Source organism: Pholcus phalangioides, unplaced genomic scaffold (genome assembly GCF_987345545.1).
Source record: "Pholcus phalangioides strain wild (caught in Gottingen) unplaced genomic scaffold, Ppha-v1.0 ptg000015l_1, whole genome shotgun sequence".
NCBI classification, from domain to species: Eukaryota; Metazoa; Arthropoda; class Arachnida; order Araneae; family Pholcidae; genus Pholcus; species Pholcus phalangioides.
In genome coordinates, this window is record NW_028301608.1 from 86,483,383 (window position 1) to 86,509,621 (window position 26,239).

The following is a 26,239-nucleotide window of genomic DNA, read 5'->3' on the forward strand; positions in this document are numbered from 1 at the left end:
ATCATAAAGAGTGTCAAACTGTGTTGAATGCTAAAAACATTTTAAGGATTTGATATATGCACCAATATGTCTTTTCTGTTGTCAACTTTGAAGCATAAATGTGAGTGTATCTCCCATTTGAAAAAGTCTCTCCACAGAGAGCAGGCAGGCCTTCAATATGATACTTACACAACAAGAAAATTTAAGCATTTACCATTTTCACTTTAAAGTATGGAAGCCAGATGGCAACATCACTAGAACACAAAATGTATAACTTTGACAACAAAAATGTGTTAGGACCATGAATATACTCAAAACACTCATTCTGACATGCACAAATTCTACAGAAGGAATGCTTATGAAGTGCATATATATTTAAGTAGTGATATCTCTTCTGTTGTGTAAAAGATCATATTTTACTACCAAGGTAGATGTTGCAAAGAAGAATAAGAAATAGTGATGCAATGTATATCATAAAACTGATTATGAGGTTGAGTTTTTATTTTAATCATAGGTATACAGAGTTTTCTACGATCGATTGGTTGATGATGGCGATAGACGGTGGTTATTTGATTGTGTTGCCAAAGTATGTGAGGATCACCTTCATGAGAAATTTAATGAACTTTTATCAGTTGTTGACTCAGATGCAGATGGAATTGTCACTGAAGATGATATGCGATCCCTTATGTACTGCGACTTTGCTGATCCAAAGTCTGATGCTAGAAAATACATGGAAGTCAGAGATTATCAAGGAGTGAAGTCTATTGTTGAAAGTTTTCTGGACGAATACAACAGCATGAGCAAAAAACCCATGGGACTTGTTCTTTTCAGGTGCACTAGTTTATAATATGGCAGTACCATTTTATTTTAATTATTGTTTTATGAAGCTAAAGTAAGGAAAAAAAACATATGTTAGAACTTAAAATGCAAAAAAATCATTGAAAATTATAAAAAACTAGGAAGTATTAAAATGTATTATGTAAAAATTTACTTATTTGATTATCAAAATGAAAATAGTGTTATTGCAAGATTTACAGTAAGAAAATTGTATTTTATAAATGTGAAAACACTCTGATTTCTATCTAAATATACAAACAGAAAATGTGATAGTTGGAACTTCAAGATAATCATGTCATGTTGAAATAGTGTGTTTTTAACATTAACCAGGATTCTAATAATGTTTTAGTGCATTACATTCTGGTGTAAAAAGCAAAATATATCATGTGATACATTTCATTTTTTACTATAGATTTGCTATAGAGCATTTGTGCCGCATAGCAAGAGTTATCAAACAACCACGCAGCCATGCATTACTTGTTGGTGTGGGTGGCTCTGGTAGACAATCATTATCACACCTGGCTGCACACATATGTGATTACGAGTTGTTTCAGGTATGTGGGTACTTAAATTAAACAAATTTTTGAAAAAGTTAATCTTCTCTGTGGGAATTATTCAAAAATAATACAACAGTGTATTATTAATAACTTCTTTCTTTTCTATAGAGGTGTTCTAATCAGCAAGCATTAGTTCAGAAAATTAGCCTTTAAAGTTAATTTTTTTTTTATTGGAATGTTGGCATTTCTCTCTGCTAGAATGTTGTGATCACTTTAACTTCTATTTTATTAATTTAACTCTTTAGGTGGAAATCACAAAAACTTATTCAATGACAGAGTGGCGAGATGATCTAAAAATTATACTCAGGCGTTCCACTGCTACTGAACAACATGGTGTCTTTTTATTTACCGACACACAAATCAAAGATGAATCATTTTTGGAAGATATCAATAACTTGCTGAATGCAGGAGAAGTGCCTAATCTGTTCCCGGCGGATGAAAAACAAGAGATTTGTGAAAAAATGCGACAGATTGATAGGTAGTACTCTGCAAGTTTTTGCATTTTGTCTTGCATAACACATACAAGATGAATGTGAGTTATGTTGAATTTTAGAGCAATGATCATATCATAGAACCATTATGTTCCAAGAGAAAAATTAAGATTAGTTTTAATATTTATTTTATTGCAGACAACGGGATAAAAGCCAGCAAACGGATGGTTCTCCTATAGCACTTTTCAACATGTTCATTCAAAGAGTTAGGGAACAGTTACACATTGTTCTGTGCATGAGTCCCATTGGAGAATCGTTTCGAACTCGTTTACGAAAGTTTCCTTCACTTGTGAATTGTTGTACAATTGATTGGTTTCAGGTAAGTTTGAGAGTAGTGAAAAGAAGCTTAATATGCAGCAATGCATAATAATTTTTTTTTCTTCCAATTTCCTTTGAATGCCATTTATCAATAAAATGCAAAGTGCTTGAGATCAAAATCACTTGGCAGCAAAACTCACATTTGAATCAATATTTTTCACAGCCTTGGCCAGATGATGCTCTTGAAGCTGTCGCAACTAAATTCTTGGAAGAAGTTGAACTGTCTGATGTTGAACGAGAAGGATGTATCTACATGTGCAAGAAGTTCCACTTGACAACTGAAGCATTATCTGATAAATTTTATAATGAACTTCAAAGGCATAATTATGTGACTCCAACTTCATTTTTAGAGCTCATCGCAACATTTAAAACATTGCTGGAAAAAAAACGAAAGTTAGTACAACATAAAGTGAGCTTTGTGAGATTTTTTTTTCTGCATGGTATGGGTATTTAGAAAGTTTTTTATCATATCTTGATAAGAATATGCTTTAAAATACATGATTCAAAATATTCATTCTTGTTAGTAGTACATTGAAATCAAATAATATTGTTTATTTGTTCTAAAGTATTTTCATTATGTATTATGAATACATTGAATTTTTCTACATCATGTATTCAAGTCAAACTTTTTTTTCACATGCAACAAAACTTTTTCCTTTCAGAGAAATTCTAATGCAAAAGACTCGTTATGAAGTTGGCTTGCAAGAACTAGAGAATGCTACAGAAGCAGTTTCCAAGATGCAAAAGACATTGACAGATCTCCAACCAACTCTGATAGCATCAAAAAAAAATGTGGAACAGCAGATGGCGGTAGTTCAAAAAGAGTCTTTGGAAGCAGCAGAAGTTGAGAGGAAAGTCAAGGCAGATGAAGCAGTCGCCAACAAAGCTGCTGCTGAAGCTAAAGCCATCAAAGATGATTGTGATGCAGAACTTTCTAAGGCTATTCCTGTGCTGGAGTCTGCACTGAAAGCTCTTGATACTCTTACGGCTGCAGTTAGTAGCTGTTTTCTTCTTTTTGAAAGTGTTAAAATTGCTTTTGCAGTATTTTAAAAAGATTTTTATCTTTATTTTCCCCCTTCCTAGAGGTTTATCAGTTCTTGGGCTCAGTTCAGATAGTTCAGAGAATTTAAAGAACAGCGTTCCATACTGAGTTTTAGTAATAGACCTATGCACGATGCATAACTTATATATGGCTGCTATAAGAATGAACTCTGTAGTAGAATCTTTCTTAAGGATCATCCCTATTTTAAGACTAAATGAGAAAATTCCATGTGAAGAAATTATCTTCCATGATGCATTTCATTATTATTGATGCTAGAATCCCAGTGTTATTAGGTTATAATCCCTTATACATGTGTAAGAGCACTAAAATTCTCTGTTGGTATTTATTTTTATTTTCTTATATAAATGGGCTTTGTATCAGTATAAGTCGTGGAATGGGATGGGGGGGGGGGAGAAAAGATTGCAATCTCTTCTTAAAATAAGAAGATAAGATCAGGGTCGTCATTTCAACTTTTCCAGGGGGGAGGGCAAAGAACATGAAATCGATGTATGTAAATATATATACAGTCGAATCCCGTTATAACGAACTCCAAGAGACCGTAGAAATCACTTCGTTATAACGAAATTTCATCATAAAGGAATTCCAGGTTTTTCTATTGTTTTTATGTGAACTTATCTGATGTAATAGAAAAGTGTTCGTTAAAACGAGATTTTTCGCTATAACGGTATTCGTTAAAACGGGATTCGACTGTATATTCATTCAAAAGATTTTTTTTTCACTACCTCTTCATTTTTTATCTTCATTTCTCTTGTATATTTATCCTACTATATTTGTATATATATACATACCATTTTTAGTGTATTTTCAAAAAGCCTGTCATTTGACCCCCCAAATGACTATACATAAAATAGAAGTAGCAAGTAAATTCAATACCAGGTAGATAGAGCTGTCCTTATAAAGCGGACAACAGGGGCGGCTGCACCAGGGTCCCGCGCTTGAAGGGGAACCACACTCAGGGTAACAAATAAAAAAAGCATCAAGCAATTATTATTCTTTGTAATAATAAAACAAACTGACACAGCTTAATGTACCAAAATGTTTGTACACATATCTAAATTATATAAGGAATAATATAATGTATTTATCTGACAAAAGGGGCGCTCCCCCTCCTGGGTCCAATAAGAGCCGCCTGCAAGAAAATGCAATGTTGTATTTTAAAACACATATTCACTGGCAAGTGAAAGTGATTTAAAATGATAATCATGTGAAGAAAAAACAAAAGTCTGAAGACAGTAGTCGATTCAATTGTCTAAAACCGGTCATAAATCTGATTTTTTTCTCTCTAAAGATGTCGATAGGTATTGTACATATTCTATCAAACATTTAAGTCATCATTAAAACATCAGTTTATTTGACATTATTCCAATTGATTCCTGAATAGAGTGAGAACTTCAGTGTTCCCCAAAATAACATATTTACTGATAACTTTAGAATAAGCTTATATTAAAACACCTGATTGAAAAAAAAAGTAGATGAGAAAATATGTAGATTCTGGTTTTTCATTTTAGGATATAACAGTTATGAAATCCATGAAAAGTCCACCACAAAATGTGAGATTAGTTATGGAGGCTATTTGTATCATAAAAGGCGTGAAACCAGATAGAGTAAATGATCCATCTGGAAGTGGTAAGTTGCATTGTTTCTTTCATGCATAACTCATGGAACTGAATCAAGTCAAATTATGCAAGTTGCTGTGCTTGTAACAAATTCTTCTTTCCCATTAAATATATGAGGGGTATTCTGGGAAAGTAAAGATACAACAATTAATATTTGCTCAAAAATATTTTTTGTGTGACACAACATCTAATACAAATTTTTAACTAGATCATAATTACTTTTCGACATAATTACCACCATTGTCCCAACATTTATTTGGTCTGAGTACTACTACTACTAAACCACACATGCACCTCGTCCATATCCTCTGCGGAACCTCTAACGAATTGGTACAGACGGGAATGTGTGTGTACGTGTAGTGAAACCTGACGTGAAGTTCGTTTCTGTGTAATGCTTGTTATGTGTCGTGCTGCCATCTGCCACCAGTTTTTCTAACTGTGAGTGAAGTGTAATGATTGAATAATTTATCGTTGTAGGCGTGTTGCTCTCTGTGGCGAGACTTTTTAATGGGGAGATCGGCTCGCATTTGCGCCTCGAAGTTGGGAACCACAGGAAATCAACTGCAGTCGACCACCACTGCAGTGACGGTGGGGTTCGAACCTGGATCCCAGTGATGCGAGTCCCTCATTATGACCACTCGACCACCACAGCGGCTAGTCTGAGTACTAGTTTCTGTACCCTATTGTCATAGAAATCTGCCTTCAGATACCGGAACCACATTGCAACTTTTTATTGTGTCATTGTCATGAGTGTGCTGCCTGTTGCCTAAGATGTATGTTTCTTTGGAACAAATGGAAGTTACTGGGTGCGAGGTGAGGGCTATATGGTAGACGGTTTAAAAACTGACTACTCAAATCTTTTGAAAAGTGCATTGATGACATTTGATGTGTGAGCCTGAACACATGAACGTCACTTGTCAATATCCCCCCCCCCTCCCTTCTTTGGTTTTTAATAGCCAATCAAAGACATTGCAGGTTTAACAATATGGAGCAGCATTGGTTGTGATAGTAGGGACATAAATGAAGGCAACCAGAAGAATGCCTCTTCAGTGCCTGAAAACTGAAACAGTGTGTCTTACAAGTCATCTTTTTTTTACTGAAATGGAAGTGTTGAATTTGTTAGAAATGTGTATTAAAAAATTGCTGTTGGTATTGGTTGGATTCACGAACATCGGTCCTACGTCCAGAGAAGTTGCATCACCATATCTTGTTACATTTCGTCGATTTGGTTCCCATAAATGAAAACAGTTTCTTTGTGAATATTTGCCTAGTGTTCACATTCAACCAATTCCTGATCTGACTCTGGCCATAACATATATATACATTATGGTAAATGTAGTAAATCGAGAATATACTGTTCATAATAACTAATAGTTTCAGTAAGTTTGATAAATTTGTCACTTTTACTGATGATTATGCATAATATCCAAGAGCTGCAGGTAAATTTTATAAATTCTAAAATAATTATCATTTTTACTGTGATTATACATAGTACCCAAGTGTATCTGGTTAATTTGATAAATACTTGAAATTTATCACTTTTACTGGTGATTATGAGTAACACCCTAGTGAATTTGATAAATGTGAAAAAATTCCCAAATGAGTATGTTTGATATATATGTAGGCCTATATAGTATATCATGTATGTTATACATTATACATGTACGTATACACACACACACACACATATATGTGTGTGTGTGTATTAAGATGGGGAGACTTGGTCAGTGAAATATTCTTATCCTCTGAAGATGACACCCATAGTAATTTTTAATTTTAATTTATGTGAATTAATTAATTATATTTTTATTGATTATTTTCTCATTTTAATGTCTAAAAAATCATTCATTGTGAAAGGTGTTCTTATGAATTCCTCTAGGGAAGAAAATTGATGATTACTGGGGTCCTTCGAAACGAGAACTTGGTGATATGAAGTTTCTAGAAAACTTGAAGGAATTTGATAAGGTCAATTAGCTGCCATTAAACTTCTTTACCACCAATTGAGGGAAGTTGAAGTCAGAGTGGTTTTAAGTGGATTAATCCTCATTTTGAGAACATTTTCATTGAACAATTTTGAAGAGATTTTGTGATTTTAAACAATATAGTTTTGGAACTGTTGAAGCTGAAGAACGTCAACTTTCTTCTTTCTTTCTTTTATTTTTTCTTTCAATTTTTTAGCTCTTCTAGATTTAGTTTCTGAACTTGAGTCAGAATTGTTGAAAATGTGAATTACACCACTCTGACTTTAACCCCTTCCCCCCTCATTATGTATATGTCAGTCATTTTCACATAACATTTTTTCTTTGTGTAACTGGTTGTTGCTATTATTATTTTTTAATATTTTTAAAAGGTCTAAAAAATATACATGTTCCCTTGCTATAATATTTATCTATACTATACTTGTTGTGCAGGAAGATTACTTAATTCCCTTTGCCGCAACTTACGGAAAAACCGTTGATCCTATAGCAGGGGTCGGCAACCTTTTGAGTCGGAAGAGTCAAAAATTACAATTTACAAAATTTCAAAGTTTTTAAAGAGCCACAAAATTTTTTCTTGCCAACAATAAATAGTACTCGCATAAATAAAGTTTTTTTTATTTATTTATTCATATATAAGTAGTGTTTTTCACAACAAATTAGATAGTATATATATGGCATTATTAGATAATTACTTATTATTTAAGTAAAAAATTAAAACAATTAAACATTTACTCACAACACTAACTTGTACTTCAATAACAAACAATTGAGCAAACAAATTCAATGGGAGCGATGGCTTTGCATGGTTATTCAAGTAGAAAATTTAAACTTTACTAAACAATGTAACTTGTACTTAAAATAAAAAAAACAATAACATACATTTGAGCAAACAAATTCAATGGGAGCGTTGGCTTTGCATGGTTTTAGAAAGTTTGGATAAATTTGGCTCATAACTTGTTGTTTCAAGTTTCAAACACGCCTCTAAATTTTCATTTGTTAGTTGGCTTCTTACTTCACTTTTAATTATATTCATGCAAGAGAACGCTTGCTTGCACGAATATGTCGATCCGAAGATAGTCAGCACTCCAAATGCCAACTTCTTCACCTCACTGTAGCAATCTGGAAGACTATTCCATGCGTCGAATATAAGTGCCTCAACTTGTGGCATTTCTTTTAAAGCTGTCCACTTTTGTTGCGTTACGTGTATACATTTCTGGACCTCCAACTCTTCCAACTTGCTTTTCAACTCTGTAAATTTTCCACTCCACAAAGCTTTACTTTTTAAATCGATCAATTTCATTTCTAGAGATCCAGTATCAATTCCAAATGGCTCAATGTGGATTTCATTACTATTTGTGTTGAGAGGATTTACTATGAATGCTAGAGTGGTTTTGTTGGTTTTGAATTGCTCAAATCTGTCAGCAAATTCATCTTTAATTTTTTTTATAACTGTGCTGAAGTAATTCGTGTCAACAGTTGCACTGGTTTTATCGCGATATTGCTTTAGAAATTGAAAATGAAGTAATTTACCGCTCTGAATATCTTCTGCAAAAAGAATTAATTTTTCTTCAAAACAAACCAATTCTTCTACCAAAACATAGGCTGGGTTTCCCTTTCCTTGCAGTTTTAGATTCAGCTCATTTAATTTTGCTGTGATATACACCATAAAGTAAAATTTTTGCAATCATTTGTCGTTCTCTAATTCAGGGTGATTAATGTCTTTTTCATTTAGGAATGTATTTATTTCATTCAAGCACAAAGCAAAACGTTTCAACACCTTACCTTTGGAAAGCCATCGCACTTTATTGTGAAGAAGGAGGTCGGAATACTGAGTCTCCATTTCGTTTAAGAATTCTTTAAACTGACGATGGTAGAGTGCTTTTGACAAGATGCTGTTAACAATCTTGATTACCAAATTCATGACCTCAACTATTTCGGCCGGAAATGTTTGGGCACAAAGCGCTTCTTGGTGTATTATGCAGTGAAACGTAAGAATTTCGTGGTTTATTTTGCTCTGAAGAATCGTTGTTGCCTCTTTATTTTTTCCTGCTATAGTTCTGGCTCCATCAGTTGCTATTGAAACGATTTTATTTAAATCGATCTTATTGTCTTCAAGGCATTTTTGCACTGCATTCGCTATATCTTCCCCTCTAGTTTGTCCCGAGAGCGGTAGCAATCCTAGAAGTTCTTCTTTTGGACCTTGGGTAGACATATACCTGTCAAAAAGGGCAACTTGTGCCATGTCTTTTATGTCGCAAGACTCATCTATAGCAAGTGATAAGGCAGAAGAAAGTTGAATATCTTCCACCTCAAATATGTTACATTTGAAGACATATTAGCTATTCTATCTTGTACTGTTTTAGCGGATAGTGGCAAATCTTTGATTTTTTTCAAGATTTCTGGTTTGTTTTTGAAATCACGAAACAGTTCTTCAGATGCACGTATGAAGCAATCTTTGACATACTCACCATCTGTGAATGGTTTGCCTTTTTTTGCAATTTCTAGTGATACCACGAACCTTGCCAGATTAACATTACTTGTAGATTGCGTCCAGTTACTTAACATGGAATTTGATTGATGTTTTTGTTTTTGGAGCTCGTCGACAGCTTTTTCTCGTTCTTCGCCGGCTGGATATTTACTAGCAAACTGAGTATGTTTTTTAGTGAAGTGTCTCTCTAAATTTGATTTCTTATTGTGTGCGAGTTTTTCGTGGCAAATGAGACAAGTCTGAAGGCCATCTGAGTTGCATATGAAAGCGAACTACTCCGTCCAATCCTGATTGAATTCTCTATGCTCTTCTTCAGTTCTTCTCTTTTTTTTGTAGATGCCATGCTTGCGGTGAAGCTGTAATAAAGAATTTTTAAAATTATTATTTAGGTATCCAAAACAGCAGATGACAAGTTTTGCAATTATTTACTATGTCAACGTATACCTAAGTAAATACATACGAGAAGCTGGGCATAATGAAATATAATTTATCAAAAAACATTTTACAATGATATTTCCCAATTAAAAATACTTACCTAAATAAAATAAATAATTCTCTAATAATTTAATTATTAAAATAAATAATTTAGACACGCAACACTGTTTGTCTCACTCTCTCACGTACTGATTGACTATAAGTACATAGTTTCGTCGCATCTGTGGTCGCCTCCCATGTGCGGTGATCGCAGACTGGCACGAACGGACTTGTCAGAACATGTTTATCACGATGCAGTCTGCACATTTTAGTTTTTTTTTATTGTCAAATATTAGATACTTAGTTTATGAGTAAAGGTGTTATGCCCAGCTATGCCGAAATCAATGAAAATTGCCAAACATATAAACAATCTAAAACTGCAAATACCTACCTACTTTGATCCTCAGAGTTCGAAAATAGGTTTATTAAATAACAATTTATAGGTACTTACACTTATAATTATTATTTTAACGCTAATTTTTAAATAATAAAAGCGATAAAATAGATAAATAATAAAATAGGTAATTTATTAAATATATATTTTAATAAAAATACTTTCGCGGTAATATCCAACAGTAGTACTTTGTTTCTTTTTCGACAATTCTTATTGACTTCAAAAAAGTAGTTAGGTATCTTATTTGGAAAAAAATATGTATAATATGTATTTTAAACATATAATACTTATTATGTTACCTACCTTTACTTCGGTTTTTTTTATTATTATATATATATATATATGTACATACATAACTTTTAGAAGATAATTCGCTTCTAACTCTTTTACTTGAAGCAACAAACTATACGTCACAGCCAAAGCACTGGTGAAGACGCCAAATTGTCTTGCGTCGAAAGCGAATTAAAACCTACATAGAAACATCCGACGACGGCGTCATTCGAGAGCTTCCAATGGATTGACGACAACAGTGACGACGCGTGCGGTGAAAAGCGAGTAAAAGTGGCTGAGAGATAGCATCGGTGCCTAATCCTCGTTAATCAATTCAGAACAATTTTTAAATGGTTTTTTTTTGATAAAATAAATAATATTTGCGTATGGAACTAAAGAGCCGCAGCTTCACATCCAAAGAGCCGCATGTGGTTCGCGAGCCGCAGGTTGCCGACCTTATTTTTTACAATTTTTAAAAGGTCTAAAAAATATATGTTTCCTTGCTATAATATTTATCTATACTATACTTTTTGTGCAGGAAGATTACTTAATTCCCTCTGCCGCAACTTACGGAGAAACCGTTGATCCTATAGGCATACTTCCAATTACAAAAAGTATCCAAATAGCACGTAGAACTCAGATATACTTCATTTATGTTGCAAGGGGTTGTGTAGTTATTAAAATGAAAAAAATTAACTTTTTATCCAGGCATCCTGTCCTCAAAAACCCAATTAGAAAGTTGTTGCCCTGTCTTTCCTGAGGCCAAAAAAAAAAAAAAAAAAAAAATCCACATTTTCAAGTGCAATATTCACAGAGATATTTTTGAATTTGAAAACCTTATAAACCGACCAACAACACTTCTTTCTCTGATTTTTGCTGTTCTTTCCCAACTTTCCTCGGGATTTTTAAATTCAAATATCTCTGTGAATATTGCACTTGGAAACGTCTATTTTTTTTAGCCTCAAAAAAGACAGGGAAACAACTTTCTAATTAGGTTTTGAAGACATTGTCAGTTAATTTTTTTTTATTTTAATAACTATACAACCCCTCGCAACATGAATGACATATAACTGATCTCTACACGTTATTTGGGTATTTTTGTAACTGGAAGTATGCCTCTAGGATCAACGGTTCACCAGTAAAATGAGGCAAAGGGAATTAAGTAATTACCCTGTATACTATAGTAACAGAAATTACTTTATTTTTTACTCATAGATAAACATACTGTATTTAAACTAATCTAGCATGTATACACCTTATTTTTTTTAATAAAAATAAATTGTCTAAAACAACGTCTTTAAGAAAACGTTGTGTAATTCTAAAATTGCACTGAAATAAACATGTTCGATTTTGAAAGGGAAAAAGCTTGAATTGAATTCCCATAACCTTATAACAGCCAATGTTGCCAATTTTAAACAAGTTTTATTGATTAAAAAATATGTTTTTTTTGTTTTTGAAAGCACTTGATTTGTTTTCTTGAAAATTTATTTTACATAACAAAGATTTCATTCATTTTAGCATTTATGCCATAAATTTAATTTTTAAAAGTCATCCAGTTTTAAAGTAGAATAAAATTTAGTTTTTTGTTTATATTTTTAATGTTGTTGCTATGGACATGGACATGGGTAAGTCCATGTGCAGTAAAACCTCGTTAAGTCGTCACTCCGGTTAAGTCGTCATTTTTCTTCAGCCCCTTCCAGCTCTCATAGACAACAATGTTATTAAACCCTCATTTACTCGTCGCTAATTTTGGTTAACTCATCAATATGGAAAAGTTTGAGAAAGAGGAACAGACTATTTTTATGGCTCCCGTTAAAAAAAGAGCTTATTAACAACATTGCCATGTGCTTAAAAGTCACCATAAAATCTGATATACCCAAACGGAACAGTTTAAGTAAAGAAAGTTACGCTGGGGAAGTTCATTTGCCGACTAAGGTTTTTGGGGACTCTTCAAGCTAGATCTCATTTCTGCATGGTCTCTACTTGATCATTTTTGTCACACCACTGTCATTTTCTGCACATGAGGGCTAATTAGACCGGGACCTACAATTTATTGCCGATTCCGAATGGCAGGCTTGTTTTTTATGCCCCAGGGAGTCCCCCTGCGGTAGCAATTTTTTGCTGCAGTCAAGTCGCCGTTTTTTGTTGTACCCCTGTGTCAGGAAAGTTTTCTGACAAGGACGAACCGGGTGTCAAACTCGCGACACCTCTCTAAACATCCTTTGATACTTCAGGCGAGTATCTTATCGACCAGGCTACCACGCCCCTGGGCTCTACTGGAGAAACTGCAAGGCACCCAGGCTCTGTCGCAAGAAGCAACGTAAGCACTTCATCCCCTCCCCTGGGGGGGGGGGGGATCAGGGCATCTCCAGCAGCAAAACCAAAATTTATTGATACGTCAAAGATTACATATAGTGCAAGTAAATCAAAAATTATGTAAATCGAAGAATCAAATTAATCAAGTTAAAGTCAAAGTGCAACAGGCACAGATAATAAATTGTCATAGGAAGCATGAACTCTGCTAATTTAGGGCTTGAAATTTAAACAAAATATCTTTGTTTATCAATGTCATTCTTTCATTGTCATTCTTTCTCAAGTTGAGGTCTTCTGTTTACTTTTCCCTGCCCAGGGCCCCTCACCCAAGTCAAAAGTGTTCGAGATTACTTTGTAGTTGTATCATGAACTACTGGTGAAGAATTAAACCACTAAAATTAAATTTGATGTATATGTAAAATTAATGTGCAATAGAGTTTCTATTATGAAGAAAAGCTACTATTCTAACAGTTACTCTGTTAGTCTAAATTAAAAATTGCTAGTATAAATCAAAGTGTACAGTACATTTTACTACAATAATTTAAGTAATAAGAAATAAAGGTAAAAAATTGTTTATTATTTTTTCTTTTGCAACCTGTAAATTTTATTAATATTGTTATTTTGATTCATACTTTAATAAACGTCATATTACTTTAAATTTATATTATTTTCACAACATTGCACATTAAAACTGACGGCACTCCGCTTTAGCCATCATAATTTTTCAATAACTTGAGGTGACAACTTATCAAGGTTTTACTGTAATTACAACTTAGAGCAAACTTTTTTACACATGCATAAAAATTTTTAAAATGCATTGATTTTCAATTTTTAAAAGTTATGAGTGAAGCATGTTTACTAATTCTGTTTTTCTTGTGGTAATGGCTCAGTGCAAAGTGTAAGTTTGAATTTTATTAATAATATCTTCTTGATGAGCATTTTATAGGTTTTTAAAAACAAGAATTGGGTAATAATTCTTTTTTTTTTGGTTTATTATAGGATAATATACCTCCAAAGATTATGAAAGTTATACGGGAAAATTACATAACCAATGAAAACTTTGATCCAAACAAAATAAAAGCTGCTTCAACTGCAGCTGAAGGCCTCTGTAAATGGGTTTGTGCCATAGAAAAGTATGATATGTGAGTATTACTGTTAACATACCTTATAGTTCACACAGATAAACTTTATTTATTATGCTTTGCCTTATCTACCCCCCCCCCCCCAACTCCAGATTTCTGTTTCCCTGTTTTGAAAAATATGAAGTATGGTGAGGAGGAGGGGTTCATCTTAATCTTATTCAAGGATGCACATACTGTATTGAACCAATTTAAATGGGCAATACCCTGTCAGAACTCAGAATACATTTGAGCATACACAGTATACCTACATCTTTTTTTTTTTTTTTTGAAGCCGAGCACAACTCAGGTCTGTCGCCATGGGCAATTTACTACCTAGTGAGTTGTGCCGGAAGTGTAAGTATATGTACCTAACAGTCTGAGTGCGTATTTAGTGTTGTGTATGATTTTTTAGTGCTGCCATCTATATCTCAGAAGTATACCTACATCTATAGAGAGTCTCAAGTTGAACAATTAGTACTGTCCGTGGACCTGACCTTTGGATGGCCCATATGCAGATATTATGAAAATCTTTGGCTTTTCTACGACAAAACTAAGAAAACCAAAAGAATATGGAGTGTTACACAAATTTTCATTTACAAAGTTAGTTCCTACTATTTTGAGAATAATACCAGATATACTAACTGTATTTAATCACAGATTCACAGTTACCTGACAAGGTTATCATTTCAAATGGGTTGGTATTATATGTGCCACCTTGTAAAAGAGAAAAAAAAATGCCCTGATATTCTGATACTATCATGTGTCCTATATTTGGATGAATTATATATATCCTCTAAATGGTACTTGCATAAGCCTTAGAAAGTGCAATTATATAATAGCTATAAAGCTACAACTGTTGAGACTTTTCCACTTCTTTTGTAATGTTTCTATATGTAAAGTTTTGATCTCATCAAAGAGGAGGAGAGGTTTTTTTTATGCAAAGTCATCCTATAGTCAGGTTAACATGACGTATATAAATAGGTCATGTGTTTATCACATTAATTGATGTATATATAAAATACATGATTTTTTTATGAGCCATGTAAAAAAATTGATTCATGTTTTCTCTGCCACCAGTGTTGCCAAAGTAGTTGCACCAAAAAAAGCTGCTCTGAAAGAAGCAGAAGAAGCAGAAGCAAAAGCAATGGGTGAACTGAAAATCAAACAAGAAAATCTCAGGGCAGTGCAGAATAGAGTGGCTGCTCTACAAAAAAAACTTGATGAAGCTAAGACAGAATTAGAAGGTGATTATTGTACTCATTATCCATGTACTAGGAGTGTTTTGCAAGTAAGGGCTGTTGGTCAAAAAAAAGAAAAAGAAAAGAAGACAACTTTTATTAATTCATGCAGCATGTCCTGCGATTCAAACGGATTTTTTGGTTTTGTAAGCACAATTTTTTCAACTACCTATTATTTTTCACATTTGTGTGAGAATGAAAGGATGCCCTTTTTCCGTGGCGTAGTAGAAATCACTAAACACCCTTTAAAATTATGTATCTTTTTTTATGAATTGGGCTTTCCTCTGATCTGAAGAAAAGATTTATCATGAATGCATATCTATCAGATAACATGTTCTTATGGCATGGTCAGAACTTTTCATAGTCTTTCTCCTCAATCTATAATTCAGAGAAACTTCAGACCTCTATAAATGGGGGTGACGAGGTTCCTACTGTCGTTCAAGTGGTTATATAACACCCTTGTGCTTCTCCATATTGCAACCGAATTCTCCAAAGATCAAAGTCAAAAACACTTAGGGATGGATTTTGTTAATTTCTTTGCATAAAAGGTGAGACACAGAGCTGAGTGCAGATGTTGTTATGGATTATATGATCTTTGTGGGCTTTGATTGTATAATATTGGATAAAAGTAAGAGGGCATGAATAGAAAATATTTGGGACTTATTGTACCAGTGGTTATAGTGGAACGGTCCCTATAATGCAGAGTCATTATGTGGAAAGTCGACCACAAATTTTTTAAAACTTACATTTTTCTTCTTTTTTTTAATGCAGCAAAATATCCTTATAATTGTTCATGTCTTACTAATTTTTAGTTTTTAATATTTATGTTAGAGCTGGAACAAAGAGTTGAAACATGTACCATAGAGCTTAATCGTGCTCAGCAGTTAATCGGTGGGCTAGGAGGTGAAAAAGATCGCTGGAGTCAATCTGCGCAGTCTCTTGGAGTGGCGTACATCAATTCAACTGGGGATGTATTGATCTCATCAGCTGTTGTTGCATATCTGGGTGCTTTCACGTCTGCATTTAGGCAGGTGAGAATAAAACCTTTAATCATGTTTAAAGGTCATGATTTCTTTTTGTAACTTGATTCAAGTTGATTTTTTTTTTAACTTGATTCAAGTTGATTTTTTTTTAATTTGTTATTTACTTTTATAAGCACACATTTAATGACTGCAATTGATTTATATATATATATATATATATATATATATATATATAACGTAAAAATTTATTTTTATTTTTTCTTCATCAATATTATTAGGTTTTATGGGTGCTCTGATTCATTCAACAGTTTATAAAAATCAGTGCTAAAAACTCTATTGTGTGTGTGGAGAAAGCACTTTTTTTTCTTCTTTTCCTTCAGCAACATGTACATTCATGGTGATATTTATTTTTTCAAATTTTTCATCAGACTATATCTAAAAACTTTCAATATCACAAAATATATCATCCTTTCAATAAAATTTTTCATAATCTGAAATAAATTTGTGGCATGATTGACCAACTAGATAAGCATACTTGATTTAAAAAAATAAATAAAACACACACTTCAGCCATACGAGCTTTTGCCATATCATGCCTGATTTTAGATTTTTTTACGAATAAATATAATTATGTAGTTTAATTCAAGGGTAAAAGCCAATCAGTGTAAAAGCAAAAATGAGAGAAATGATACATACAGTCTGCCCACCTATAACGAGGAGCTCATTTTCAGAGAAAATACTCATCGAATCCGGTCACTCGCTAAACTTGTATTCTATGAATTTTGGAAATTAAGTGCTTATAGTCAGTATATATAACATGGTATAGATATTAGACAGATAAAATGTTTTTTTACACTTTTTCCAGTAACTTTGTAACTTCCGTTTTATATTATTTTATATACAGTGAAATTTTGGTTTTGGACATTTTGTCCCCAAAAATAAAGCACAAACCACGGAAAGTAAAAATTCCACTGATGAACCTCAACTTTAAACATGTAGAGTTTGAATTGGAAGCTAAACGAGGATTGAATCTTTTTTTTTTTAAATTCTGATTGGTCTGTTTAATTTTTTCATTTCCCATCCTTCCAGATAAAGTGTTGCTGACCTGCTGCTATATATTTATATTCACTAATCACTCTATTTAAGCCATATATTTATATTGGAGTTAATTTTTTGTTACTTATCACAATGTAATTTTTTCTTAAATCTCTGTATGTGGCTGACTAGGATCAATGTGCTGAATGGGTGACCATGTGCCAAGAAAAAAGCATTCCGTGCTCAAAAGTTTTTTCCCTTGTCCATACTCTGGGAGAACCTGTTTTGATTAGGGATTGGAACATTGCAGGCTTGCCCACAGACATTTTCTCTATTGAAAATGGAATAATGATAAAGTAAGTATTTTTCTAAATATCATAGTCTTTTTAAAAGTCTACCACTTCAAGATCTTCATAACCACTTGTTGACTCATTCTTCTGGTTTAGAAACTGGTGTTTCCTTGATCTTCCCCTAACACTATTCTTAACTGTAAATCATTCAATGACTATCAAGTCTCTGTATTGAAGATCTTTTGAAGGCATGACGTACTTCACCAAACACCAACTCTGGCCATATCGCTATATTGCAATTTACTGCTATTAATGAGATGGGGTGGAAATGAAGGCCCTGTCTCTCAGTGGTCGCCTCAAATTCGTTAGGGAAAATATCTTCCCTCGGGTTCGAACCCGGGACCGTGACAGCAATCTTCATGGTGGTAGACAAACATCTTACCACCATGCCACTCGGGCACTTGAAGATGACTGGCAAACCCCTCTTTTTGATAATTTTGTTAAAAAGCTTTTGCCTTCCTTGTATCCACTACTACTAAACCAGGCATGCACCTCGTCCATATTCCTCTGCAGAACTTGTAACAAACTGGTACATTTTAGAATGTGCATGTCCTTGTTGCGAACCTAATGTAAAGTTTTTTCTGTGTAATGCTAGGTGTCTAATTGTGCCATCAATTTTTCTAACTACGATTCAAGTGTAATGATTGAAGATTTTATTGTTTTAGGCATGTTGCTCTCTGTGGTGAGACTTTTCAACTGGGAGATTAGCTCGTATTAGCATCTCAAAATTTTGAACCAGAGAAAACTAACTTCAGCCTATCACCTTGCAATGCAAGTCCTTCACTATGACCACTCCTTGTATCCACTAGATTTCTTTATTGATGACTTCATCTATTCATTGAATGTTTCAAATTTTTCTCATGCACATAACATCAAAAGAATTGTTTTTTTCTCAACACTTTTTTTCCTGTGTTGTTCATGTATTGTAACCATGGGATAATACTGACCAACATAGCACACACACAAGAATGTGTAGGCCTATAAAAAAATTCACAAAATATGGCTAAACCTTCTATAACTTTCATTATTAATACTGTTTTTACAATGCACAAACTCTTCAAACATTTTGAAAATGTTTTATTGTCACCATTACTAGCTTTACAATTGTAACTGTAAAGGAAATGCAAGAAAAAGAAATGGCATTAAGGAAAAAATGGAAATCAATTTTTTTTTAGAAATGCTCGTAGATGGCCTTTGTTGATCGATCCACAAGGTCAAGCTAATAAATGGATAAAAAACATGGAGAAAGCAAACAAATTACAAGTTTTCAAGCTCAGTGACTCAGACTTTGTCAGAACTCTGGAAAATTGTATCACATTTGGCAATCCGGTGAGTTTTTTGAAAATAAAATTTTATGGTTTTTCCTAAAAATTAAATAAAATCTAAAAACTTTGCAAAAACGTCAGGAAATCGCTGAAAGCTTCTTGAAGTTATTGCTGTATTTCGCAAGCAATTGAGTGTATATGTATGTCAATTTGAATGTGCATATATGATACATGATTTGGGATCATTTAGATCCTATGATAGGGACCCCAATTATTTTTTTTCTCCTTTCCTTGTGTTTCAGAATTTTCTATAGTACAACCACACCCTCGGGGGCAATGAGCTAAAATCACATATGCAACAAAGTCTGGTTGTGCTCTGTCTGTTCTGTTTCTCAGCACAAAGAACATTATGATTATTAGCTTTTTTTATTAACTAATTTATGTGTCTCTGCAGGATTTTTTTTTCCACAACAGAAATGATAATACATGAAAATCTTATATAACAATACCCTCTACAGTGATAATTGTCTAATAAGAATATTATTCTCTGGTCACAATGCACTGTACATGCTGTTAATTATACATTCCATCAATAATGATAAATCCTTTAATCCTTTATAATGATACTTTCCTCCAGTTCTTTAGTATCATTATATAGGAGTTTTACTGTAAACTAATAGGTATCAATTGCTATTTATCTATGAAAAATATATGTATATATTATTACTGTTGCAATTCTAAATATGTGTTAGTACAATACAAAAATTTATTTGGATTATTTATTGAATAAATTGTGGGTAAATGAATCAAATCTGTCATTTTAGGCTTTGTTAGAAAATATTGGTGAAGAGCTAGACCCAGTACTAGAACCCTTGTTACTTAAACAAACATTCCGTCAAGGAGGTATGGTCTGCATCAAACTTGGAGACTCAACGATTGAATATTCACCAGATTTCAGGTTCTATATGACCACCAAACATAGGAATCCTCATTACCTTCCTGAAACTTCAGTCAAGGTTACTTTGATAAATTTTATGATTACACCCACTGGTCTGGAGGACCAACTTCTTGGTATTGTTGTAGCTCGAGAAAAACCTGAGCTAGAAGAGCAGAAGAACACATTGATTCTTCAAGGAGCTGAGAACAAGCGGTACTTTTAATTCAGATTTTATCTTAGATACCTCTGAATTATTTATGAATTTTGATTGAAACTCAAAGTTGAAGATATGGTATTGAAAATTTTGTGAATCTTGTCAATAGATCAATATTTGTATTCAGGTTGCTACTGCTAATTTTCTCATAACTAAACGATTAATTAATTCACTCTTTGTGATATTTTCTGTGCATAAAATAAATAATGTAAAAATATTGTCCAAAACACATCTGGATTACCGTTCTGTTTCTCCATCCTTCTCTCTCAACCATTAACCTCTTTATTTTCAGCATATTATTCATCCAGTTTGCCAGTACCATAATTTTTGGCTTTATTACCTTTTTATCCAAGCTATGCAAGTGGTATATCTACTAAAATATCACTGTGTTAAAAGTGTCACATCATTTAATTTAGTGATGATTTTTTAATAGACAACTTAAGATGATTGAAGACAAAATTCTTGAACTGCTGACATCTGGAACCAATATTCTGAAAGATGAAACCGCTGTCAAAGTCATTTCATCTAGCAAAGAATTATCGAATGAGATCCAGGAAAAGCAGGTATACATACGGAAGTATAATAACTATTTTGTTGAAAAAGTATTAATTTTTTTCATTGTTAAAAATTAGTGAGGAAAGTGAGAGCAAATGCCAACTAATAATTTTTGATGAAACATCTGTTGCTTAGGTGGAGACTTCAAAGTCTGGGGAGGGGGCACGATGATGTCAATTCATATATACACACACACATTAGATCAGTTTACTCCACCTTTGTCACTGGGATGCCCTCCCCCATATCTCCGCCCATGATCTGTTGATGCAGCACAGAAATTGCAATACACATGCCATTGTAGAAGTTTAAGGCTGCAAACATAGTGCAACAACCAAGGTATGGGAGTGTATAATAGAGATGATAACAATTCTATTATGTTCTACACTGCACAAGCTCCAGAAGCGAGGCAAGGGAGAGAAAGAGGCCGCTCAACAAGGTGCGCGACTTGAACAAACCTGTTTGTTTTCACCTCGATCTGCTGATTGGTCTAGTTTTCATCTTCATTTACTGCACCCATAAATGGCAATGTCTAGTCCTTAGTCATTTTCCCTGCAAATATTTGCCTTAAAATATTGTTTCTAATTTAATTTAAATGTACTGAAGTTGGCATAGCAATTTTGCTTGTTTTTCTTTTTAAATGAAAATTGCATTATTTTTAAAATTTCTTAATTTCTGTCTATAGTTGATTGCAGAAGAAACAGAAGCTCAAATCGACCAGACTAGAATGGGTTATAAACCTATAGCTGTTCATTCATCAATACTGTTCTTTACTATTGCTGACTTGGCCACCATTGATCCGATGTATCAATATTCACTCCCTTGGTTCATCAATTTATATGTAAATGCTATTGACAACTCAGAGCCCAATGAGGATTTAGAAAAACGCTTAGACATTTTGAAGGAATATTTTACATACTCACTGTATGTGAATGTCTGTCGAAGCTTATTTGAAAAAGACAAGGTGAGTATCTAAACATTATGATGTTACACAATGTTTAATTTTTGATGCAGTGATTACAAAAATAAAGAGTCCTAGTTCCTGTTTTTGGAATGCATTGCAAAATACAGGGAAAATGGAAAGTGACTATTCATCTTGTTTTCTCATTTTGCTGTGCCACAGTTCTGTGTGCATATTATCAAAACAGATATATGTTACATGGTTTCATTTGTATTGTTATTAATATTTATTTTTACTTGTTTGCTAGATGGCAACAGCCGCATCAAAATAATGACTCGTGTCTCAACCAACATGCATAGAATCATAAATGCATTAAATCTAGTTCAGTTACTCATTTATGAACAATGTCCATCAAAAAATCAAACATTTTATATTTTCATCAAATATCTATTCCTGAAGTTTTTATTCATATCCTTAATTATTTTATCATTTTATCATTGCAGCTCTTGTTCTCATTCCTGCTGTGCATTAACATAATGAAAGCCAGGGGCGATGTTCATGAAAATGAGTGGAGATTTCTCCTCACTGGAGGTATTGGATTAGAAAATCCTCATAAGAATCCATTTTTGTGGCTGCCTCCCAAGTCTTGGGATGAATTCTGCAGGTTGAATGACATTCCAAGTTTCTCAGGCCTGAGAGAGTTTATTGTTTCCCATGAGAGTGATTTCAAAATGATATTTGATCACCTGGTAATTAACTAGTACAAATTTATCTATATCTTAAATGCTTCTTGTGAATCTTCTGGGTGGGTGGGGGGGGCGGCTTTGAAAAAGTTTCTTATAACCCTTTTTCCTCATCAAAGCATAGCGTAAATAATGTAATTTTGTTTCAGACACCCTATGAAGAAGACATGCCCGGAGAATGGAGTACAAAACTAAGTGAATTTCAAAAACTTCTCATAATGAGATGTCTCCGACCTGATAAGATGGTGTCTGCTGTCCAATTGTTTGTGATGCATAACCTTGGCAAGAGATTTGTTGAGCCACCTCCGTTCGATTTGGGCAAAGCATTTGCTGATAGCAGTTCTTCAGCTCCCTTGATATTCATCCTGTCTCCTGGTGCTGATCCTACTGCAGCTTTGCTCAAGTTTGCTACGGATAATGTAATTCTTTACTTTAATTCTTCCATCATGACAGCATACAGTGATAAACAGCCAATGAAGATAATGTGTTCTAAAATCATGTTTTTTTGAAATAACATGATCAGCACGTATTCCCAAGAGATCGGTACGATCTGTCCAGGGAATTTGTTAGTGTTAGTAGACATCCATGCCTGACCCGGATTCGAACCCAGACCTGCACAGTCAGAAGCTAGCTCCCTAATCACTGGACTGCCAGTTCAAAGACAAGTTTTTTAAAACACTAAGGAGTGTGATAAAAAAAGAAAAAAAACTGACCAAAGGCTAAAATGAACATCTTCAAAATTGGATATTGGAGAATTTGCAGAAAGATTAGATACTAAAGAGATTTTTTTATTTTACACTATCAACAACAGCTTTAGTCTTAACACGACCCAGATGAGTTCGTAGGTGTCCCCCATTTGTTGGTGATTGGATTAGCTTTGTGCTTCTAGAACGTCCAGGCTGTTCAGCTTGATGCTAAGAGTCTTGCACCGAAAGAACATGTACTCTAAAAAAATAGGGACCTTTTTTTCTCAATGAATTTTCTGTCAGTCGAATCTTTCATTTCTGAAATGATTCAGAAATAGAGTATATCTGGAAAAATATTCCAAGGTGGGTATGAGTTAATAGGGCTCAAGTATTAACAGTAATTTTCTCTGATGATGAATGTGCTGAAATTCAGCTCACCATGTGACTGTTTTATGCCAGCGTGTGCATCCATGTCAAAGAAAATGTTTGTTAGCTGAATTCATATTTGTAAGCAAGGCACAAAAATCTTTGTTGGCTGAAAAATTCACAAGCAGAAGTATATCGTTGTAAAGTGACTTTATGTTGTCGTTGTCATCAAAAATTGTTTATTAATTCTGTATCTCGATATCATTTGACGAAACTTACTACCATATTCCCCTGTGCTAGCCGGCATCCTGTCAAACTCGGGGAATAGATTTTATAATAAAGATATTTAAGAATTTCCCAAAATTTGTGATTTGAGTTATCAGGTATGCTGTAGAATATGGTATATGCAACTTTTATTGTTATATCAAGATATTGTTTTCATCTCCCCATGTAGACTGTTACTTGATTGATATATGTATTCTTCCTTTAAGGAATATGAATAACTTTTTTTTCTCTAAGGGATTTGGAGGTGAAAGATTGAATTCTTTGTCTTTGGGCCAAGGACAAGGACCGATTGCAATGAGATTGATCGAAGATGGCAAAAAAAATGGGACTTGGGTTGTTTTGCAGAACTGTCATCTAGCAAAATCATGGATGCCAATCCTAGAGAAAGTTAGTTCAATTTTTTTACATCAACCAGTAACATTCTTTCCCCCCCCCCCCCACTCTCACACTTTGTTTTTGTGGTAAGAAGATTGATATCTGTGAATCTGTCATTTATCATTGGCTCATTGGAATACTGAAACTGACAAAAAACTTTTTTCACTGATAATTGTTTTAAAATCTGTAGATAACTTTTAGAATATAATTCATGTAACTGGACATTAAACAGAAAAAAAATTGAGTTGAAATAAATTTTTAAATTTAAAAAATGGGATTTTTTCATATTTATTCCCACGTACACTTCATCTTCCCTTGTTTATCTCCCAAAAGTAATTGTTTTTTTTCTAGAAGTATCGGATTAGAAAAAGTAATTTATTTTTGATGTGTTCTTTATATAGCTGCTCGAAGTCAAGAATTTTTTGAAGTTGCTCTTTTGGGCAAGCACCTATGCATATAATACGCATAGAAGATGTGATGTGTCATTTGGAAATTTCATTTTTGTATAGATTTTTATGTTTTTTCACAAGCTTAAGATGGTTTTCAGTCTAGGGATTACTTAGCAAGCCATTAAGCATGCTGACAGATATCCCAAGCCTTGTTATCTGTTTTTGACTTTTTTGGGAAGTTTTTGTATTCCACATTCTTCACTGCAATCACAGAATTCAACATTATTTGAACAAATAACAAAAAATCCAAAGCAAGCATGGGTGCTTACCCAAAAGAGCACCTTCACTAAGGAATTCTCAACATAGAGCATCTATGTGAGGGAGTGCACATCCAAAATATCATGGAGATTACTTTTGGAAGCTAAAACGTGAGGAAGAAGTGTGTATATGTGGGAATAAAAGATGGAAGAATTCCCATCATTTTTTAATTTTAAAATTTTATTTTCTGTGAAATGTCCAGATACATGACATATTCTAAAAGTTATTTACAGTTAAATTATTATTGCTGCAAAAAGTTCTTTTTCCACCATTTTTCAATATTCTATTCACCCAATGAGCCAATGGTAAATGACATATTCACAAATATTTATTTCACCACCACACAAGAGCACTGTTTGAAGCGTCAAATTTCTCTATTCAGCCTTTTTTTAGTTGTAAGCCATTGGAAAATGTGGTCTATTAACCAAGGACAAAAATCATGTTGCATGGTGATCATGAAATATATTGTATATTTTAATAAGAATAACACAAACTAGCATAAGAAAAATACCATAATTTTCTATGTGTAGTCCACGGTGTCGTGTAATCCACATATGAATATTTACCAATAACTGGGAAAAAGTGGTTTGTCACATTTCTGTAGAAAACAATATATGATTTCTTTCCTGATGTCTATAAATATTTAAAATATATACATATATTTAACAAATTATTTGAATCCACACTAAGAAATTCAGATGTTTTTTTAAATAAATTAATACATGGATTATACACAAGAAAATAACGTAAATTGAATAATGGTTTTTACTTATGCAATTCATTACATTTATGGCTTATGCCTCTTTCTGTAAACTGAAATATCAAGTTGGTCTCTATGCATTATGTTTAAACTATCTGTATGTTATAAAATGGTTTAAGTCAAGGGTTCTCAAACTGTGTGTTGCTGTGCCCTGGTGAGTGGCAAATCTTTGTCAGAGATGCCAGAGCAGTAATCCTGACAGGTTCTTGCAGGCTATTCTTTGTTATACTCAGGGCTCCCACTTGTCCTACTTTTCCTACTTTTTGGTAAAATGTCCTACTTTCTAGTTTTTTGCCCTACTTTTTTTACCAAATCCTATCTACAATATTCATGTAATTGGTTTTAATTGAGCAGGGAATCATCGATATATTGCCAAAAAGTACAAATGTTGTAGATTGCAATTAATGATTCTGCCAAAGCAGAAATTGCATCGTTTTCAAGGTTATTTGGGGCATATATGGACTATTTGGTTTAAGTTTTTCATTTGCTTAGCTTGAGGGTTCAACAAGTAGAGTAGTCATTAAAAACTTCTCTCTGGATTGAAAAAATAATTTTGTATTTACTTTTCATAGTTTTAGACAGAAACTAGCAGTCATCATTCAAAATTATGGTGCACATTTTGTGTATAGGTGAAGCAACAGTTTGCATTACAAAGTAGTTGGATACATAAGCCTATTCTAGGTTTGGTGATTCTGATACTACTCAATAGAATTCCATTGTCTTCTGTACTTTTAGGGCATACAGAGGCATAAACTATGTATACAATACTCAGCAAAGAGCTAGAAATGAAATTGCTTCATTTTTCAAAAACGATTACACTGGTATTGAACAGTAAAATGTAAACGAATCCCTTTAAAAAAAGGGATGGCAATGCAGTAAAACCATCCGGTTCACCTTGACTTATTTACATCAGAACTTAAGTAATTTACACATTTTGCTCTG

General features: G+C 33.4%; 1 protein-coding gene across 1 annotated transcript in view; it reads left to right on the forward strand.

Annotated features, from left to right (window-relative positions):
- The window catches only part of Dhc36C (Dynein heavy chain at 36C), a 102,710-nt gene that overhangs the window by 62,120 nt on the left and 14,351 nt on the right, over positions 1-26,239 (forward strand). Inside the window, exons 41-59 of the mRNA XM_089242306.1 lie at positions 494-810; positions 1,229-1,370; positions 1,619-1,851; positions 2,003-2,183; positions 2,346-2,575; positions 2,845-3,175; positions 4,754-4,871; positions 6,741-6,826; positions 13,779-13,921; positions 14,978-15,144; positions 15,970-16,169; positions 17,349-17,512; positions 18,682-18,835; positions 19,596-19,921; positions 20,356-20,485; positions 21,160-21,438; positions 21,879-22,124; positions 22,268-22,537; positions 23,690-23,842. Of these exons, the coding sequence (XP_089098432.1) occupies positions 494-810; positions 1,229-1,370; positions 1,619-1,851; positions 2,003-2,183; positions 2,346-2,575; positions 2,845-3,175; positions 4,754-4,871; positions 6,741-6,826; positions 13,779-13,921; positions 14,978-15,144; positions 15,970-16,169; positions 17,349-17,512; positions 18,682-18,835; positions 19,596-19,921; positions 20,356-20,485; positions 21,160-21,438; positions 21,879-22,124; positions 22,268-22,537; positions 23,690-23,842 (3,870 nt within the window). The remainder of the gene's footprint in view (positions 1-493; positions 811-1,228; positions 1,371-1,618; positions 1,852-2,002; positions 2,184-2,345; positions 2,576-2,844; positions 3,176-4,753; positions 4,872-6,740; positions 6,827-13,778; positions 13,922-14,977; positions 15,145-15,969; positions 16,170-17,348; positions 17,513-18,681; positions 18,836-19,595; positions 19,922-20,355; positions 20,486-21,159; positions 21,439-21,878; positions 22,125-22,267; positions 22,538-23,689; positions 23,843-26,239) is intronic.